Below are 21,285 nucleotides of genomic sequence, written 5' to 3'. Positions count from 1 at the left end.
TCAGAGGCGGGGGACCCAGACCAGCGACAATGGAAGAGGCCGGAGGTAAAGTGTGAAACGCAGGTGAGGGGCCCTGAATGCCAAGCCACGAGCGCCCAGCAGCCAGGTGGGTCCTGACACGACCACGCAGCCCTGTGGGAGGCCGGCCCGCGGTGTGCTGTGCAGGCCCGAAGCAGGACAGAGGCAGGGAGGCCGGGAGAGGCCATCCAGGCAGGGAGCGGCCAGAGAGCGACCCAGAGGCACCGAAGAAAACAGGTGTAAGAGACGAGTTGAGGAAAGGTCTGATGCCAGAGCAGAGATTAGAGGCCTGGCACCAAAGGCACAGGCATCACAGGGAAGAACAGACAGTGTGGACTTTACAAAGATTTAAAACACGTGCATGGAAAGGCACTATCAACAGAACATAACGGCAGCCCACAGAGTGCGGGGAAATATTTGTGAATCGGACATCTGATAAAAGAGCAATATCCAGAACACAGAGAGAACTCCTAAAATTCAATAACCCAAAACCAAACAACTCAATTCAAAAATGGGCAAAAGCACTTACACAGGTATTTCCCCCCAAACATGTAAGTGACCACCAAGCATAGGAAAAGGTGTCAGATCTCCTTAATCACTGGGGAGAGAAATGCAAATCAAAACTGCATGAGCCCTGGCTGGTGTAGCTCAGTGGATTGAGCGAGGGCCTACGAACCAGATGATCGTGGTTCGATTCCCAGTCAGGGCACATGCCTGGGTTGCAGGCCGGTTCCCTGCAGGCCAACTCCCAGCAGGGGACACACAAAAGGCAACCATACATTGATGTTTCTCTCCCTCTCTCCTTCCCCTCTAAAGATAAATAAATAAAATCTTTAAAAAAACACAAAAAAAAACTGCATGAGACATGCCCTGGCTGCTGTGGCTCAGTGGATTGAGCGCCGGCCTGTGAACCAGAGGTGCGCCGGTTCGATGCCCAGTCAAGGCACATGCCTGGGTTGCAGGCCAGGTCCCCAGTGCCAGGCATGTGAGAGGCAACCATATATTGATGTTTCTCTCCCTCCCTTCTGTCTAAAAATAAATTGATAAAATCTTTTTAAAAAACTGTATGAGCTATCACCTCACACCTACTAGGATGGCTACTACCAAAAAGAGAGAAGACAGCCTTGGCTGGTGTGGCTCAGTGGACTGAGCATGGGCCTTTTCAACAAAGGGTTGGCAGTTCGATTCCCGGTCAGGGCACATGCCTGGTTTGCAGGCTGGGTCCCCAGTAAGGGGCATGCAAGAGGCAACCACACTCTGATGTTTCTCTCCCTCCCTTCCTGTCTCTGTAAAAATAAATAAAATCTTAAAAACAAAACAAAACAGAGAACAACAAATGTTGATGAGCATGCGGAGAAAGGGGAGCCCTTGAGCACCGCTGACGGGACCGCAGATGGGAAAGGTGCCATGGAAACCAGTGTGGCTGTTCTACAAAAAATAACAGTCACCCTGTGACCCGGCAATGCTGCCGGTTACACCCAAAAGCACCGCCGGGAGGAAGGCACGTGCATGCCTGTGTCCACATGGCACTATGCACCATAGCTGCAACATGGAAGCAGCCCAAGCGTCCATCAACGGATAAATGGAGAAGCAACAAGTAACATCGACACACGATAGAATATTATTCAACCTTAAAAAGGATGGAAATTCTCACACAGGCTACAACACGGATGAAGCTTGAAGCCATTATGTTAAATAAGCCAGTCATAAAAAGACGAATTCTGTGCAACGCCACCCCTTAGAGGTCCCGGGAGTAATCGAAATCGTAGAGAACAGCAGAAAGGCGTTTGCCAGGAGCTGGGATGGGAGAGGGGCACGGGGAGGGGCCCCTGCTCACTGGGTGCCGGTAGCTGTTTCTCAAGACAGAAAGAAAGGGCTCCGGTGGTGGGCGGTGCAGGCGGCAGCACCTGGTGACAGCGTTCAAACCACGGAGCTGTGCACGTCAACATGGCTGCGGTGGGGCCCTGGCCGATGGGGCTCAGCGGCTGGAGCGAGGTCCACAGACCAAAGGGCCCACAGCCAGGGTGTGGGTTCAACCCCCAGTGGGGCACAGAGGAGAAGGCAACCGATCCCTGTTTCTCTCTCGCGTGGATGCTTATGTTTCTCTCTCCACCACCAGCCCTTTCGTGTCTCCAGAAGCAATGAAAAGAAGGTCCCCGAGTGAGAATGATAGAAAAAAATGGTTAAGGTGGTAAATTTTATGTTCTGTGAATTTAACAATAACAATAATCTTTAAAGAAAAAGAATTATCACCGCCGTGGGGGCCCAAAGTGGTCAACCTTAAACGTTCTGACTTTAGAAGATGCAGGCTTCAGCGTGAGGAGGTGCGGGTCACCCCAGGGGCCGCCGGCTTGCAGACGGCTCCCGGACCACCGGCCACCCACTCCCACAGGTAACGCGGGCGCAGCAGAGGGCAAGCTGCTGGCTCGCGATGGCTGGTGACTCGGAATCACTGGCCTGGCTTTTCAACTTTTCTCTGCACTGGGAAACTTCTCCCAATAAAAAGTTAGAGACAGAGATTTTTGAGGAGTTCGCCGAGTCAGGGATGGCGTGATCACACCCCTAGGTCTGACCCCCCAAGTGTGCGGCCCCTGGCGTGCGGCGGAGCCGACAGATGTGGGGCAGTAAGCGTGGCAGCCGGACACACGCAGGTGCTGCTTGGGGGGGCGGGGGGAGAGCACTGAGGACACGCAAGGGAGGAGAGGAGAGCCCGGGGCTCTGGAAGAGTCTCACAGACAGAGCAAGGAGGAAAGAGACGGAAGGCAAGAGAAAAACTTGGTTCAGCCTGATACACAAAACCCAACTGAAGAACAAGGGAGACAACTACCCACATTGAGGGGCTGACGGACCAAAGGGGCAAACACTGGGAAAAAGCGGTGGGTGCAGTGACCAGGAGCTCACCGGTGCCTGGTGACCTCCAGGAGGCCCGTCTCACATCCGGGGGCAGGAGGGGCCAGATGGGACGAGCAGGCCATGAGCAAATGAAGGCAGACATCCCCTCTGACCAGAAGGTAGTTGGGCACCCCTCCCCCAGCAAGCACGCTGAGGCGGGGAGCGAGGCTCTTTCTTCCTCAGCCTGAAGATGACATCACCAACCTTCAGGGCCCTCGGACTCCCTTAAGCAATTAAACAGAGCAGACACATACAGGGCTGCTTTCAGCATGGAGATGTCAGGCCCTGTGTTCCCAGAAACCACACGAGAGACACGTGTGTGTCCGTGTTCCTTCCCATCCACACTTGAGGGGCAGTCCTGTGGATCTGCCTGCCTGAGGGCTTCACCAGCTCCCATCGCAGCAGTATCTCCCACAAAAAGGATTGAAATTAAAACAAGGAGGACAAACCCCATCGGAGCTGCTGTGCAGGAAAGACCAGCTCTCACTTGCAAGATGCAAATGAGGAGGCGCTTCTTCAAGACTGCAGGAATTTCTTCAGCTAGCTGGGGATTTTCAGTTTACTGTTGAAGAGGACTGACTGCGCTCACACTCCCCTAGCTTTTTTATTATCCTCACCTGAGGACTTTTTTCATTGCATTTACAGGGGGGGAGGGAGAGGGGGCACTGATTTGTTGTTTCACTTATTTATGGATTGATTGGTTGCTCCTTATGTTCCCCCACCAGGAATTGAACTCACAACCTTGAAGCCTTGGGATGATGCTCTGAGTTACCCAGCCAGGGCCTCTTCAGACTGTTTTTAAAAAAGACTTTATTTATTCACGTTTATAGAGAGGGGAAGAGAGAAAGAGAGGGAGAGAAACATCAATGTGTAAGAGATTTGGGTGCCTGTCACGCACCCCTAACTGGGCACTTGGCCTGAAAACCAGGCGGGTGCTGACTGGGAATCAAACTGGTGACCTCTTGGTGTGCAGGCCGGAGCTCAGTCCACTGAGCCACGTGGGCCGGGGCTGCCCCCACCTTATTAGCACTACTCAGTAACGTAGATTTAAAAAATTTAATTGTCACAGTTAGAATGAATCTTTACCAGATATAGCCAGGCTATTCGTTTAAACCAAAAGTGACCTGGTAAGGGTCTTCTTCCTTTGACTGAGCTGCAGAAAATGAAATGTTTCGGTCTCTCAAAATATGCAAACAAACCAAAAACCCCTCAACCCAATATTCAACAAGATTTAACCCAGCCCTGGCTGGTGTAGCTCAGTGGATTGAGCACGGGCCTGAGAACCAAAGGATCACAGTTCGATTCCCAGTCAGGGTACATGCCTGGGTTGCAGGCCAGTTCCCGGCGAGGGATGAAGGAGAGGCAACCACATATTGATGTTTCTCTCTCCTTCTCTTCCCCTCTAAAAATAAATAAATAAAATCTAAAAAAAAATATTAAAAGACTTAACCCAAAAAGGACATTCATTCCAGTACTTATGCCTAACTGAATACTTCCAAACGATGCATCACTTGCCTCAATGTTTAAAGCATGCATTTTAGCATTTCACAATGCTGCTTCAGAAGAACACAGGACACCCGTGGGTGAAACTGACCGAAGAGCCACCCACACAGTCGGCCTGGGTGGAAGGACAAGGAACTCCCAGCCACACAGCTCGGCTGACGAGGGAAACGGGGGCAAATGACCTTGGAGAAGACAAGTCTAGAGGGTTTTCCACGAAGGTTTCGATTTTACTCTGAACCACAAAACCCTGCAGTCAGCACTTCGCCCCTCCCCATCTGTGACCGCACAGAGGTTAGGTGGTCCCTGGTGGAGCCCCCTGGGGCGGGCGGAGTCGGCCGAAACTCGCGGACCTGCACCGCGCACTTCCCCGTGCTTTCGATCTGCAAATGTGGATGCGGCGGCAGTAGAGCCACGACCTCCTCAGGGCTTGGCAAGCGGAGCCTCCAGGAGGAGCTGCAGCTAAAACAGCAAAACCCCAGGAAGTGGAAGTGGCAGCATCTTGAGGAAGAAAAAGCACTTTATACATGCATGGCCCCGACTGCCATGCCCCCCACTTTGGGAATTCATTTAAATTAGCACCTTCCCCCTCTGACCCAGAAACAGGCTGACCTCTGGGCCGAGAACTCCGAAGCCTCCTTCTGCCAGAGCAGAATCACAGACCGTGTTCTCTGGGTGAAAACCGCAGGACGGCTCGTTCAAAGAGAACCCACCCATCACAGAAACCACCCTAAACCCGACGCTGAGGGACCAGACACAGGGGCCTGGCGCTGCTGTGATGGCGACTCACCCGACACCCTCTAAGCACAGCCCCAGAGAGGCCCTACCAGATTCCACGAGGCCTGTGGGTACAACAGAAAAAAAGAGAGACAAAGTCCCTCTCGATAGAAGAGGAAAGTGAAAAACAGAAAAGCAGGCACAAGGGCAAAGCAGGTGGGGAGGGCGCAAAAAGACCTTTTGCAAACACACCCACAGCCAAGTTCAGGGCAGCTGAAGGGAAGGAGGCGGAAGGGAGCAGGACTCAGCCTCTCTCCAAGGAGCCCTTTGGAACCTGTCTCATGACTCAGCATTCCCATCAGGAGGGCGACAACCACCACCAGAGAGTGGACAGGCGGGTCTCTGGAGGCAGGAAGTCAGGGTGGATTTCCTAACACCGGCCACCAGAGTTGGAATGAATCAGGGCCCAGGGGGTGCGCTCATTCAACATCTAGGGGCATTCACAGATTCCCCAGGAACAGCGTGCATTTCTGGACAGGTATTTTGAAAATCGCGGGGGGGGGGGGGCAGGAATGAAAACTGCGGAGCAGAAAGCAGCACACCAGGAGCTCAAACACGGCTCCCCCCGCCCCAACACCGCTCAGCTGGGCCACCCGCCTGCCCACAGGCGCACCGGTCACCCACCCCAACACCCTGCTCCTTCCTCTCTCCTCACCTGTGCTGCCTCCTACCCCACTCAGCTAGAGTGTTACAAACAGGTTGATTCGTGCCAACCACAGGGCCCGCGACTTACGTTTGATCAAGGTGTTCAGACACGTGATGACCCACGAACCCTGAACTTAAAACACCCTCAGGTGAAGGACTCCACACATGAGCTGTGTGACACCGGACAAGTTACTGAACCCCTCTCTTCCTCAGCTCCCCTCTGAATCATGGGGATAATGACAGTGCCTGACGCAGAGCGTCGTTGTGGCTGCCACTGAGTAACGCCACACACAAAGCGCTCAGCGTGCCCAGCTTGGAGTGACCCTGTACCATATCTGTCGTACTGTTGAGTACAAAACAACACCGTACCATCCTCATAATTCACAAGAGCATAATTCCTGATCTTTCGGGAATTTCAAAAGGTGTCTTCCAGACCCTGAAAACATGCTATCTATTCACTCCACCCCCTTCCTGGAGACTGGTGGGCTTTAGCAGGTGTTGCTTTAAATGTGTGTTACTGAATTTCTCATAAAGTAACAGAGTGAAGTTCATGAGTATATATAGAAGAGGCTTAACGAAGAACTCAAGTCTGTAATCTGCCAGATCACAAGCAACAAAACTCTTACCACCACTGAAACAAACCCTCCACACGCCTTTGGCTTCCCAAGATGCCTCTCCAGTGTGGCACCAACCTGTGACACGCAGAGGCGACCCTCACTCTGGTGGGGCAGGGGCGCTCTGTCTGCTGGTGATGGCGTCCCCTAATAGCCACCCCCAGTACCACCCACCTACACTTCTGGTCATTCCACCTGGGCAGGCTCACTTCAGGGGCCAGACAGACAGACCTCGTATTTCACTGCAGAGAGAAGGAGGCAGTGAGTAGGCCAAGGTCATTCAGAGTAGGTGACAGCCAGGAAGAGCACCCAAGGGTTTTGCCTTCCAATCACAGGACACAAGACACATGCCTCTCATCTGATGAAAGTGCCCTTGAGTCCGGCAGCAAGCCAGACAGGGGCACCATGAAGGCATCGAGTCCCAAGAGCTGAACGGGAGGAACCGAAGGACAAAGAATAAAATCACAGAAGAGATGTGAGAGTCTATATGCGCTGTGATCCTGTCTGAACAAAACACAATTAGATGCACTTAGTCCTGCATCTTGGGTAGCCTTATATAACTTCTTCCTATTATTTCACTGAGAACAATTGCTTCTAATGGGCCCAGCACCTGGGCAGGTGAGGCAAGCAAACTTCACATGCTGTGATGCTACACCTAAATAGTCTTCCTCCCGGAAATCTGGACTGAATAGGAGCCAAAAATAAACCGAAAAGACAATTCCCAAGGGACGTGTCATCAGAGATGCTACACACGCGCCTCACAAAAAGCAGGGTGATTATGGACGCAGCTTTAATTTAGAGACATTAAATCTCAAACCAGCTGAGACTCGAAGTGTGTGGCAACTTAAAGCAACAGGCGGCACCCAAGGGAGGGAAGCACTGGGGCAAGAACAGGAAGCCCCAAACCTGGGCAGACACAGGGCCGCCTGGCTCTTCCCCATGGGGCGGGGCTGTCCAGCCCGACCACAACAGGTGCCCAAAAGACCGCCAAGGCCAGCCGGTGCTCCAGAGGCCAAGAGGCCATGAGCAACTGGCTTCATTCAAAAATTTTACTCGAAGCCCTGGCTGGTGTAGCTCAGTGGATTGAGCGCGGGCCTGTGAACCACAAAAATTTTACTCGGGGGATGACCACAGAGGGGGAAGGAGCAGGTCTCCGCAAAGGAGACGTGTGGCCAAACGGGAACGGTTTCCAGTGCCCGAGTCAGCCACCATGCTGACGGCGAAGGGGCTGGGACAGTGAGGGAAGGAAGGGCGCCAGTCTCAAGGGCTTCTTTCAAGTCCTAAAGGGGCTCCACCTTGGCTGCGGGGAGTCCCAGGAACTGGACTGCAACTTCCGCAGTTTTAAGGGAAATCTACCTATTTTATTTCTGTTGATCCAATGTCTGGAAGTGACCAGGAGGGGGTCAGGCCCATTGGTCGGCTTCTTCCCCTCTCTTTCTGACATCTGTTCATCAAAACGTTAAAAGAAATTAAGAGGCTAATATTAAGCCTTTACTCATTGCCCACCAAATTAACATGAAAACTACAAAAATACAGCCTACTACTCCAACTAAAAGGGCAACATTTTTAAAATCCCAATCCCCTGCGGTTGTAGCTCGGCTGGGCGTGGTCCTGCAGAAAAAAAGGTTATCAGTTTGGTTCCCGGTCAGGGCACATTCCTAGGTCCAGGGCACATTCCTAGGTCGCAGGATCATTCCCCAGTCAGGGCGACTGATTGGTGTTTCCCTCTCTTCCTCCCTTCCTCGGTCTCTAAAAAGTCAATAAATAAAACGTAAAAACTCCAAAAGGTGAAAACTACAAAAAGAAATGATTCCCAAGACCGTCACTACCTTACTCTGGGTTCTCAAACCTCATAACCAGATCAGTGCTGGTGGCAACACCAGAACCTGAACGCTCTGTCTCGGCCTCGAGGCCCTAACTGTACAGCACGCTGCCACCTCAATGGGCTGATGAGTGGGAGGTGAGAAGGACAATCCTCTTAAACCACAGTGCTGCAGGCAAGGATCCACCTTACTACACTAGTGGGTGGCTGGGGGTACGTTCAGTAGCCCAGGGCCATCGGCGCCTGTGACAGAGAGCTCACAATCAGGTACACATGTCCTCCCCACACAAACCCATTCTCAAGTCTTAAAAGAGGGTCCCGCCACCCACTGATGGGCGCTGCAGGCCACCGTGTCCTAGAACCTCTATGCTCCTCAGCTAAGCCCAGAAGCTGCAGAAACTGCAATGGCAGAAGAAAAGAAACCACCACCACTGCAGTCACAGGAGATTCCAACCGATTCACAGCAAGTCACATGAGAGAAGCTTCAAGATAGAGCCAACCTGGTGCCCTTACCTTAGTTTACATTTCATTCCAAAACTGGTATTTTAGGTCAAACTTCATATAACTACATGTGGGGAGGGGGGTGGAGGGAACAGAACTGTAAACAAAGTTAACCACCGAAGTCAAGATGAATAGGAGCAACTGATAAACAGGGCAGTTCCAGGTAGTCAGCTGGGCCTGTTTCCCTGAGCTCTCAGGCAGAAGGCCCTTCAGAGCCGAATGAGTTGCATTCCTGAAGTCACAAACCTCTAGAGAAGACAGTTAGGGACCTATATTTAAAAAAAAACAAAAAACAACCATGGAGAGATACCAGCGCCCACTTGCTACTATGACCATGCACAAATAGTGCATAGAGCAAAACTCTCTCCCCGACAAAACAGCACTGGTGGTAATTTTTAACAACTACTCTGCTGCAAAAGTAGCCTTTTCCAAGTACTTTTACATACAAATTTACAGTTTTCTCGAGTCTGAGAAGCTATCACCTTTCTGGGGGGAAGCGGGGTCCTGTGTGCGGATTTGTGTCAGTGGGTGCACGTGCGCTGGTGGAGCAGGAAAAAAGACCTGCTGGTGTCAGAAGTCGCTTCTGCCACTAGGAAGTGGATTGCAGATTCTTTCTGGGCATGGGGCCTTTTCCTCCACCTGAGCCCTCATCACAGCCCCCTCCGCAGAGTGGCGTGAAGCCCTGTTCCTAATGCCATGGTATCCCAGAGCGTGAGAACCCAGACCAACTTCTGAAGTGCCCCTGCCCCCCCCACCACAGTGCCCAGTGGCTGAAACAACTCAGACCTGATTCTTGCTTAAAATGCTGTCTTGGACAGGAGGACATGAAAAAGGGGTGGAAGATACAGGGCTGCGTGCGCGTGCGAATCGCTGATAGGAATTGACACTCAGGAAAACAAGCCACCAAAAGCCACCAAACCAACCTCGGCTCATGGTTTCAGGTTTCTGATGATAAAACCCTTGGTTTGGTGAGGCTGCAATATTCACCAGCCTAACCGGAATACCATACGGGAGTCTGATGTTTGTTCCACAGCCTCAGGTCAAAAACAGCCTTCAGGTTTCCATCCATGGTTCAGTAGCATTTTTTCCCCCAAGAAGTCCAACTGCACTTAGGAGTCATCAATCCCAGGCACAGCTGTCACGTCCCCCTCCCCCAGTACTATTAATATCACGGCTCTGATTCTAAGTGATTTTACTCACAAAGTTCCCCGCAGCAATCACAATGAGACAAGGTAAAACAAAAAGGGATTAGGTTTCTTCACCCATAATAATGCATGCAGCAACCTAGTGAACTCCCTGGGTGTTTACGTGGTCCTGGATTTCCCCCTGTACTTGTAGCTCCGGTTCGGAATGCCTGCCACCCCTCCTGGCACCTGCCCGACATGGCCTTCCCTTCTGGATGCACAGTCAGTATGGAGCTCCTGGGGGTGGGCAAAACGCCGCCGCCCCGGTGTCATGCCCGGCGTGCCTCAGAGCCCGAGGAGTCCCCCACGGTAGTGGGTCCACGTACATAACCTTGAGGCCCACACCACACCCTCCTTTGGCTTCGAAGTCCCTTCGCGTGAGAGGTGGGGGGGCCAGGGCTGGTGCAATGACTTTGCACGGGAGCGGACCTGCGCTGAGGCTCGTCCTACCACCTCGGCCCACTGCAGCGGCACCGTTCCGGACAGCGCCGCGCACCCTTCCCCTCCCCATCCAGGGTGCCGACAGGCAACTGCCCTCCGCCCCGCGGCCCGCCGCACCTTGGTCTCCTTCACGTGCTGCTTGACGCCCTCCGGGTACCACTGCACGCGCACGTAGCCGCGGCGCAACGGGCTGGCTCGGCCCTCCTCGTGGCCCGCGCCCCCAGCCTCGGAGCAGCCGGAGCTCCCGCGGCCCTCTTCTTCGCCCTCCGAGTCCGAGTCCTCGCCGTGGATGAGGCGCACCAGCCCGAAGTGCACCGAGCCGCGGTAACGGCCCGACACCAGGTCGTGAGAGAACAGCAGACGCTGCGAGCCGGCTTCGGGGCCGGAGTCCGAGGACGGACCGGAGGCCGAGTCCGGGGCGGGCGCCGGGGCCGAGACTGGGGCTGCGTCCGGGGCGGCCTCCGAGGCCGCGGCTGGGGCTTGGGCGGGAGTCGGAGCCACAGGCGCGAGCGCTGCGGAATCCGCCATAACTGCTCTGCGCGAGTCTCGGGCTGCGGCGACGGCGGCGTCGGCAGTAGCTGCGGCGGCAGCAGCAGCGGCAGCGGCAGCCGAGAAGCGAGGAGGCGGGGCCAGCCGGCGCCGGGGGCGGGGCCACGGCGCGCTGACGTGGCCCTACGTGCCCCCGTCGTCAGGGCACCGAGATGCGGTTGCTAGGAGTTACCGTCTGGTCGCTAGGGGACGCTGGAGATGCTGCCGGGAGCGAGGGGGTAGGATGGACTCCACGAGGGAGGGGCGGAGCCACAAGGGATAAAAGTAGAGGAAGCGGCAGGGGGTGCGGACCGAGGTGGAGGAATCACTGAAGAAGAGGGGAGTGGCGGAGGTGGGGCGGAGGATTGTCCTGAGGCTGTCAACAATAGTCCATGAGCTTCTTTGGTGTCTGCAGCCTAGTCTGAGGGATGCACGGAGAGCAAGACAATCCTGTCTTCTAGGTGTTTATAATCTAGTTGGAGAGAAAAAACATGTACACGTTAAATAGCTAAAAAGCGACTCCATGTCAACTTGTAAGCAATGCATTAATAGGTATTTATAGAGTGGATCTAAAGTATATTGTGGCGGGAGGGGGATACAAGGAGACTAAATGGTAATGAAAAAAAATAAACGTTAAATTTAAAATGGCCCTGGCTGGTGTGGCTCAGTGGATTGAGCGCTGTCCTGAGAACCAAAAGATCACTGGTTCAATTCCCAGTCAGGGCACATGCCTGGATTTCAGGCCAGGTACCCAGTTGGGGGCGTGTGAGAGGCAACTGATCGATGTCTCTCTTTCACATTGATGATTCTTTCCCTCCCTGTCCCTCTCTTTAAAAATAAATAAATAAAATCTCTAAAATAAATAAATAAATACAGAAATAAATATGCCCCGGCTGATATGGCTCAGTGGCTTGAGTGCCAGACTGCAGACCAAAATGTTCCTGGTTCGACTCCCGGTTGGAGCACATGCCTGGGTTGCTGGCTGGGTCCCTGGTTTGGGGTGTTTGAGAGGCAGCCAGTTGATACTTCTCTCCCACTTTCTTCCTCCTTTCCTCTCTCTCTAAAGATAAATGAAAAAATCTTTTAAAAATAAAGTATATTGTATTAGGGAATTTCATGCCAAGCTAGGAAGTGATGGTTCCTGGGGGTTGGCCAGATGCCGCTGAAGGAGTCCCAGAGAGACCAGAAAGCACCTGCATGGATTAGTGACCCCTGTGGTTTGCCTCTAACTCCATCTAGATGAGTTCAAAGCTCTATGAGGCTGGTTATACATGGAAAGAGGTAAGACAGCCAGATAGTTGACGCTGGGTGTCCAAGAGTCTAATTTTTGGCACTGCCACTTACTCATCTTATAAAGGTGGGCAAGCTGATAAACTTCTTCTCACCTTAATTTTCTCATCTGTAAAACAGGAGTGATAACAGCAGCACCTGTCTTGTTGGGCAATTGGAAGAATTAAATGAAATAGAACAATGCCTGGCATAGAGTTCCCTTAACTATTATTTTAACATTTCAACCCTCCCACTCCCACCTACACCAAAATTCTAGATTGGCAGAACTGTTACACTTACGGCCTGCCATTTTGAAATATAGGAAGTAATTAAACTAGCTCGGTGCCTAAGGTCAAAAGGTAGTGACTGGCCGGTATAAATTGGACCCCGAGTTTCCTGACTCTAGGCTTTTCTAATTCCTGTGTCCTTTGGAGGATGGGGGTGTGCAAGTAGGCTGAGGGGGCAGGGCAGTGCAGGCCCGAAATGGTCCATGTCAAAAATCCGAGTGAGTCTTGCATTCTACACCAGCTTATGCCTGGGTTGGTTATACAAACAATGTCCTTCCCCCCCAGTCGTTGAGTAAAACTGGCACTCCCGAAAGATGCTCCATGTTTATTCTGCAGCTTCTTGTAATAATGGCTAATAATAGCTACCGTTTATTGAGCGGCAACTTGATGCCAGGTACTGCACTGAGTGCTTCGCATAGATTGTCCGCCTGTGCGGGCGGAAGTATGAGTCCCCTCTGGTGCAGCATCCTGCCGCACTCTGCTGTCCCCCCCCACACACCAGGACTCTGCTAGGTTGTAGGTAAGAACGCTTTCTTCAAATACTGATCTCTCCCTCACTAAACCCCACTGGAGAATGTGGGTCCGGTTGTATTTACGTGTGTAACCCTGGTGCCTGGCGCAGTGCCTGGCACGGTGCCATATGATGGTAGCGAAGGCCTGAGATTCTGTTCCTCCCCCTGGTTAGCTCTCCTGCAAACACACACCCCGCCCCTACACCCAGGGAGCTGCTGCGCTGTGTCTCAGCCCTTTCTTTGGCCCCCTTCTGAGCTGCATGTGAGCCCTTTTGGGGAGAAAGGCTCAGTATATTCCTCCCCACCTCTGGTGTCCTTCAGTGACCTCAGTCAGACCTGAGATGCTCTGGACATGGTTTCAGGCTCGATTCCTTCCCAGACCCCGAGCCCCCAACCACAGTCTCTGCACACTCAGGCTTGCAAGAGGGGGCGAGCCTGGGTGGGAGGGGGCTGTGGATGCTTCTCAGGAGAATTTCACTTATTTACAAATGCGCCTGCCAGAAGCTGAGCCAGCCTGGCCACTCCCCTTGCTAAAGGAACTGCTTCGGTTCAGGAGGCAGTAGAGCTGGCAGGAAAGTGAAATGATCCAGGGAAGCAGAGCTCGCCTTGTCCCTAGCTTCTCTGGCCGCTGGGCCACCTCTCCAGACCCACAAAGTGTGAATGGGCCCCACACTGCCCCCTGGGGGAGCCTCAGCAGGCTTGCCTCTCCAAGACACCTTGTGCAAGCCTGCCCGCCCTGGAGCAGATGTTTGGAGGCTCAAGGGTACCTTGAGTGCCGGGGGCTTTGGCTGGAAAGGAGGGGTGGGAGGGGAGCTACCCCACCGAGCCCTCCCACACCTTTAGTGTCTGGCTGGAGGAGCGCCTCTGCCTGAGTCTGCAGCTGCGGATTGCTCAAGAATCAGGAGCCTTCTTAGCTATGAAGTCTTCCAAGTGCCCCATTCCCTAGCCGTCCCCCTGCTTACCTGGTAATAGCCGTGTGACTGTATTTCCTACCCTCTGTTACAACCATTACTTCACTACTGTGTCTGCCATGGGACTGTGAACCTTGAGGACAGGGACCGTGTCTTCATTTTTGTATCCCAGCAGCCGGCATAGGTCTGGCCCATAGCAGGTGGTGTACAATCACTCAATCGATTTCTTTGAATGATTGAACAAAACAAGCCAATGTCAAGTCTCTGGGACGCCTTCATCTTTCCTCGAGTCCCCCACTCTCCATTTTTAAAAAGATTTTCTTTATTTTTAGAGAGGGAAAGGTGGGGAGAGAGAGAGGGAAACATCAATGTGTGGTTGCCTCTCACACGCCCCCTACTGGTGACCTGGTCCACAACCCAGGCATGTGACTAGGAATGGAATCTGCAACCCTTTGGTTTGTAAACTGGCATTCAATCCACTGAGCCGAGCCAGCCAAAGTCTCCAGCTCCCCATTTTTGGGGGTATGAAAATCACATCCCACACAAGCACACTCACAGCACACATACATCCACACTCATCCTGCACACACACACTGCTGGTCTCTCCTTAGCCTTTATCTGTCCTGTATCTGTACCGCCCACCACAGTGCCTCTAACCACTTGTGACTTTTGAGCACTTGGACACGTGGCTGGGCTGAACTGACGCGCACCGTGAGTATAAAATCTGGTTTTATAAAAGGTTTTATTTAACGGTTGTTAAAACTTCCGTGGGCAGTGAACTGGCAGGGCACACCAGTGGAAAGACAGGGCATCAGGAGGTTAGGGGACCAGTCCTAAGAAGTCCATGGCCGTCCTGAGACAGCAAAAGGCCGTGGGTGGTGAGCCGCTGATCCGAGGCCCCGTACACGAGCCGGCTGTGTGGAAGACACTCAGCCCCGGAAGACAGAGAAAACCAGGCAGTCAGGATGGCAGGGCCCCCTAGGAGAGGGGAATCTCAAGCTGATTCGGTTGTGCCGAGAAGGATCCTGATTGGGAAGAAGTTCAACTCTGAGATGTTTGGGGGAGAGCTGGGCGGCTGCATTCAAACATCTGGAAGCCTGAGGTTTTCCTTGAGCCTCCTGGACACTCACAGGTGTGGCCTCTCCAGTCCATTAGAGGTTAGCGCCCTCTTTCCTTGGACCTGGGCATCGAAACGTAAATATGTCTGGGTGTGTAGGGAAGAAGTTCAGGAGAAGAAGCCACCCTCAGACCATCAAAAAATGCAAATTGTCGCACAAGGGCCCACATGGGAAGCTCCCGGAGGACCTGGGACCAGGGTCAGGGTGTCACCTGGGCCCAGGTAGATGCTGGCCGCCACACTGAGCCGGCTCTCTAGGGCGGCTGCAGGCTGGGGTCGGGGGGGTCGGGTGGGGAGTCATCTCCGGCACCCGGCCATGCTGGTGGGTCAGCGCTCCCCTAACCAATGGCCTCTGCCCCGCTGCTACCTTTGCTTTGTCACCTTAGGCTGCTTCTCAACAACTGGTCTCCCCAGCCCCGCCCCTCCTCCTGCAGACACCAGAGGCCTCCTTCTGAGGAGGGTCTGAGGGCTCTTCTCCTTTCCTGGCTCCTTGTGATGCTACTGATGCCTCGTCTCTGGGGTTCGGGGACGTGTCCTGATCCTGCTCTGCTTAGATCCCTCTCTCTCCCTGTGAGTGGCTCCTTGCCCCACCCCCAAGAGTGTCCACTGCTCAGCTTCCCTGTGGTGACACATGGGCCCTCAGGACACTCTCCTGATACCCGTGGCCTCTGTTGTCTACTCAACCACGGGGACAGCCAAACCTGTGCCCATCGTCCTTGCCACTTCGGGCCATTGGTGGGGTGGGGGTCAGCAGTGAGGAGCGAGGCTCTGCTGGCAGAGGGGGAGTCAGGTGACATGGCCCACTGGGAGTTCTCTGTGTACCCTGGACAACCTGGCTTCAAACTGCCACAGGGTGTCTCTGGGTGCTGGGCACAGGCCAGTCAGAGCCCACACTTTGCCGGGAGCCATAGAGCCTTGTGGGAGAAAAGTGGAATCCAGCCCCCGCTGAATTCACCGTGCCCAGACCCGTCTGCCGGCGGGGGGGGGGGGGGGGTGCGGCCTGCAGGAAGCCAGGCTGCAGGGAGTGACAGCGGGGGCCTCCCAGGGGAGCCACCACAGGCACAGAAGCATGGCGTGGGGACAGAAGGAGCAGAGTCAGCGCCAGGGCGGAGGTGGTTAGAGGGCCCTTTCATGGGAGCAGGTACTGGAGGGAGACTGTGGATCAGAGCGAAGCTGCACTGATCTGGGTGTGAAGGAAACACTGGAGCCAGTGGTCCCGGCATCGGGACGTGTGATTAGATATTAAACACGCAGTCTTGCCCTCTCGTCTCTGGCTGCGCAGTCAGATACTGCTGACGCTGCCTGTGACAGCTCCACAGCGAAAGGCCCTCTTCTCTGGCCCCTGCCTTCTCCTGGGCGGGGCCTGTGCACCCCTCAGAGCAGCCCTGGGCACAAGACCCAGACGTCACAAAAGGAAACGGGTGTGGGGGTGCTGACCCATGGGGCATGCAGGGCAGAGGGGACTCTGGGTCTGCGCCTCTGCGGGAATTCCGTTTCTCTCCACACATCCCCATGGGGGCCCACTCTGCCCCCGCCTTGTCCCACAGGTCCCTCTGGGGACCCTCATGGAGTCTGCCACAGTTCCAGCCAGGCGGCCCTTGCTGTTTGACATTCCAGATCCTAGCCAAAGCCTCTGCTGGTAAACGGGTGTGGGGCCACGGAGGCCCGAGCCCCCTGATGTGAGTGCACGGCCGCGGGTGGGACACCGGGCTGGTGACCGCACTCTCTCCCAGGAAGGAAGACACACAGGATGCAAAGTCACGGCCTCCGGCTTCTTGGAGAACGTGCCCTGGAGCAGCGGTTCTCAGCGCCGGCTACACCCCGGAGGATCTCCCCCAGAGCTTTAAAATCAGCAGCTCAGAGGGAGACACAGGTGTTAGGATTTTTCGACGCTCCCACGTGATTCCAAGGTGCAGCCAGATGCCAGGATTGCTGGTTTGAAGTGAGGAGAGCTGAACAGGGGATGGTAATGACCAGTGGCCTCAGGCCAGGATGCACACTATAGGGATTTGGAGGCCAAGGGTTCCAGCTCTGCCTGGGGCTCGGATCACTCCCCGCCACGGGAAGGCACACAGTTCCTCCCACTCTCTCACTGCCCTGGCCTGTGCTGACCGCCCTGTCCCCAGACCTTACAGCAGGGTTTCCGGGTAAACTACAGGATCCTCTGTGAAATCCACACTTTGAGTCAACAGCATTTTAGTCTAAGTATGTCCCAAACATTGCACAGGACACACTTAAAAAATTATTTGCTGCTTGCCTGAAGTCCATATTTCATCAGGCATCTCGCATTTTTATTTGCTCAGTCTAGCAGCCTTAGAAGGTGCCTCTCCTGAGACCCCTCTGTTGGCCAGGCAGGTTTCACTGCAGCTCTGTGGTTGGAGTTCCCCAGTGCCAAGAGAGGTTGAGTGGCCCTAAACGTCTCAGCAGATTGTCACTCGCCGAGGCTGGGACCAGAGACAAGGGCTCTTACTCCTCGTGGAGATGCTCTGATGTTCCTCTTCATTTTCTTGCAGAAGATATCCTCACTTTGGTCCCTGTCCCCCTCTCTCAGTGGCAGTGTCTGTCCCTTCCTCCCAGTTGACCAGGAGAGGCCCCTTGATGGCCCTCCCCTCACCCCTCTGCCCCCCACATGTCAGCCATGTTTACTGTGCTGTCTTGTCTTGTTCTCTGGGGTTCCACGTGTCCAGAGGTGTTTTCTGAGAAGAACAGGACCGTCTGGTGGTCAATCATCGAGAGGCAGACTGAACAGTGTGCTGGTCCTTCTCTGGCGGCTCCAGCAGTTGTGCTAGGCCACCAGGGGGCGCAGGGGGGCCACAGAGTCTGAGAGGGACAGAGGAACCTCTTTTGGGATCTGGAGGTTACAGGGGACCAGCCCAGGTTCTGGGCATGTTCCCCGCACCAGGCCTGAAAGCCAAGCCTGAGGGGGTCTTCTGGTCAATTCCGACAGCTGGCCGGTGGCAGTTGGAAGGGGTTGTGATGAGCTCTGGAGGTCCTGCTGGGCCCCAGAGAGCAGAGGGACCCTGGGGGGAAGGGACAAGTGTGGGGGTGGGGGCACCTGGGCTGGGCCAGGGTCACGCAGTGTCAGGACCAGGTAGGCCCAGCAGCACCGGGCAGGGCTGGCACCAGGGTCTTCCTGGTCATAGAGGAGGGCAGGCTCTCCTAGGGTGGGTGTGGCAGGGGTCAGCGGTGCTAGGCGAGTGTAGAAGCCAGGCCCTGATGGGGCGGGAGGCGCCGGCGGTGGTGGTGGAGGGGGGGGGACAGGGTGGGTGCTGGTGAGGGAAGGGCTAAGGCTGCAGCAGGGCTGTGAGCTGAGAGGGAAAAGAGGGGCCGGGACCGTCTTGGGGACAGAGAGGGTCCTGGGGTGGGGAGGGAACAGAAGATCAGGAGGCAGTTTGCTGGGCTCAGGGGTCCCAGCAGGTGCTGACAAGGCCCTGGGGGCAGTGCTAGGAATGGGGTGGAGCCAAGGTCACTGGCGGTCACGGGACCTGGGAGTGCACAGGTTAGATTAGGGCAATCTCCCAGATATCTAAGTAAACGTCCAGTAGTGCTGGAGTACGCAGCCTGCTGGATCTTCACCACCCCCAGGAAATCAGCCCACACCCCCGCCCAGGGCAGCCGCTCTCCTGATTCCCACACGCGGGTCAGAACGGGAGGTCGCCGTGGCGCGGGTTGAGGGCCGTGTCCGGGCTGCCCTGTGCTGCGTTGGCATGCTCGCCTCTCATTGCAGGGCGACCTTCCATCCAATGTGTACTCTGTAGTCTCTCCCACACTTGCAGGCCCTTTGGCTTGTCCCCAGTTCCAGAGCCTTGCTGCTCCTTCAGTGTTCGCTGGGTGCACAGAGTGGGGTCGTGGGCCCCAGGGGTATATGTGCCTGAGGTTGTCCCCAGAGCGGTGGCCGCACCACCTTGGGCTCAAGTACCTCGGGGCGGTGGCAGGCGTAGGAGCAGGATGGCTGGAGGGTGTGAATCTATGAATCTCTCAGGCCATGTGCTTGTTTGGTGGGTCGCTGCGACAGTCGACCAGGTGATAGCCGAGTGTGGTGCAGAGCTGGGGGCCCGAGGTCTGACCCGTGCCTCTGGGTTTGGGAATCTTCCCCAGGGTGTCCCTGAGAGAGTCACACCTGGGGAAGCAGACTTGGGTCACATACCTGACGGGAGCGGGTAATAGACCAGGGTAGGACTTGAAAGGACAAGGTGAAACCCTTTCTTTCAGTGGCTTGCTGAAAGAAAGGTCAAACCCTTTCTTTTTTTTAAAATATATTTTATTGATTATACCATTACAGTTGTTCTATTCCCCCCCTTCATTCCCCTCCACCTGCACACTGCCTCCCCCACCATTCTCCCCCCCTAGTTTATAACCACGTGTCTCAAGTTCTTTAGATTCTGTATTTCCCCCACTATTCTCTCCCTCCCCCCTATCTATTTTCTACCTACTGTCTATGCTATTTTCTGTGCCTTCTCCCCCCTTCTCCTCCTCCCACTCCCCTGTTGCTAACCCTCCATGTGTTCTTCATTTCTATGGTTCCACTCCTGATCTAGCTGTCCTCTTGGTTTGCTTTTGTTTTAGGTGTGGTTGTTAATAACTGTGTGTTTGCTGTCCTTTCACTGTTCATATTTTTCATCTTCTTTTTCTTATATAAGTCCCTTTAGCATTTCATATAATAAGGGCTTGGTGATGATGAACTCCTTGAACTTGACCTTATCTGAGAAGCACTTTATCTGTCCTTCCATTCTAAATGAAAGTTTTGCTGGATAAAGCAATCTTGGCTGTAGGTCTTTGGATTTCATGACTTGGAATACTTCTTTCCAGCCCCTTCTTGCCTGTAAGGTCTCTTTTGAGAAATCCGCTGACAGTCTGATGGGTACTCCTTTGTAGGTGACTGTCCCCTTATCCCTTGCTGCTTCTAGGATTCTCTCCTTCATTTTAGTCTTGGCTAATGTAATTATGATGTGCCTTGGTGTGTTCCTTCTTGGGTCCAACTTCTTTGGGACTCTCTGAGCTTCCTGGATTTCCTGGAAGTCTATTTCCTTTGCCTGACTGGGGAAGTTCTCCTTTATTATTTGTTCAAATACGTTTTCCACTCGTGGCTGTTTCTTTCCCCCTTCTGGTACCCCTATAATCCGGATGTTGGAACGTTTAAAGATGTCCTGGAGGTTCCTAAGCCTCTCTTCATTTTTTTGATTTCTCATTTCTTCATTCCTTTCTGGTCGGATGTTTCGTTCTTCCTTCTGGTCCACTCCATTGATTTGAGTCCCAGTTTCCTTTCCATCACTATTGGTTTCCTGGACATCTCCCTTCATTTCAATTAGTTTAGCCTTCATATATTCCTCTAATTTGTGACTATAATCAACCAGTTCTGGGAGCATCCTGATAGACAGTGTCTTGAATTGTGCTTCTGAGAGGCTGGCAATTTCTCGGTCGCTGAGAGTTATCGGCTCTGGGACTTTGAGTTCTTGTTGCGCCATCTTTTGGGCTGTTCGAGCCTGTTCCGTAGCAGGATCGGAGCCCTAGGTGTTCACCAGAGCAGGGCAACTCAGTCGCTGGGTTGTGACGCTGTATGTGGGGGCGGGGTCAAAGAGGAACAATTGTGTCCCACCCACCGGTGCCACGGCCACCACCGTCACCAGGCCCACTCGTTTTGTCCCACTGCACGTGAGTATGCCACCGCCGTTAGCCCTCGCCCCCTGGGGCCTGCGTGGTCCGTCTCACTGTGTGCGAATGTGCAACTGGGGTCAGTCTGCCCCGCACCCCGATTGGTTCCCCGCTGCCTGCTCGCCTGGGTCAGGGGATCTGTCCTGCCCGACGCTGCTCCGCTGCTGGCTCTGCCCCTCTTACCGTCCTGGTTGAACGGTTTGTAGTTGTGGGACTTCCGTATAATTCCATTTTTCTGGTCTTCTGGTGTGTCTTTGTTCTCCAAACCTTTGTTGTATTCAAACTGGGCTGTGGGAGAAGGCACAGTTTCCACCTACACCTCCATCTTGGTGGAAGTCCAAGACGGACTTACATGTCTGCACAGTAAGCCCGTCTGCCTCTCCTGGCCCGTCAGCTCCACCTGCCTGTCCTAGAGCCGGACTTAGGGCTTCCTCCTTCTGCTCTGGAAGACCCCGACTTGGGGACACTGTCTGGTGGCCAGCAGCAGGGCCAGGAAGATGTGAACAGGCCATTTGGGATGTCCCCGGGCTGGGCGGCTCAGGCGGAAACCCTGTGCAACAGGGGGGCAGCCCTGGGCATTCCACTGGGGCTGCCGAACCTGAGCTCGTCTTCTCC

The 21,285-nt window shown here is 54.2% G+C and overlaps 1 protein-coding gene across 1 annotated transcript in view; it reads right to left on the bottom strand.

Annotated features, from left to right (window-relative positions):
* Positions 1–11,001, bottom strand: part of UBE2O (ubiquitin conjugating enzyme E2 O) — a 41,417-nt gene extending 30,416 nt beyond the window's left edge. Inside the window, exon 1 of the mRNA XM_037064959.1 lies at positions 10,512–11,001. Within this exon, the coding sequence (XP_036920854.1) occupies positions 10,512–10,922 (411 nt within the window). The 5' untranslated portion in view covers positions 10,923–11,001. The remainder of the gene's footprint in view (positions 1–10,511) is intronic.
* Positions 11,002–21,285: the final 10,284 nt, after the last annotated feature.

The sequence above is a fragment of the Sturnira hondurensis genome, unplaced genomic scaffold, assembly GCF_014824575.4.
Source record: "Sturnira hondurensis isolate 20B ecotype Veracruz unplaced genomic scaffold, ASM1482457v3 Scaffold0001221, whole genome shotgun sequence".
NCBI classification, from domain to species: Eukaryota; Metazoa; Chordata; class Mammalia; order Chiroptera; family Phyllostomidae; genus Sturnira; species Sturnira hondurensis.
Note: the sequence above shows the minus strand (reverse complement) of the source record. Positions and strands in the feature narration are given on the sequence as shown.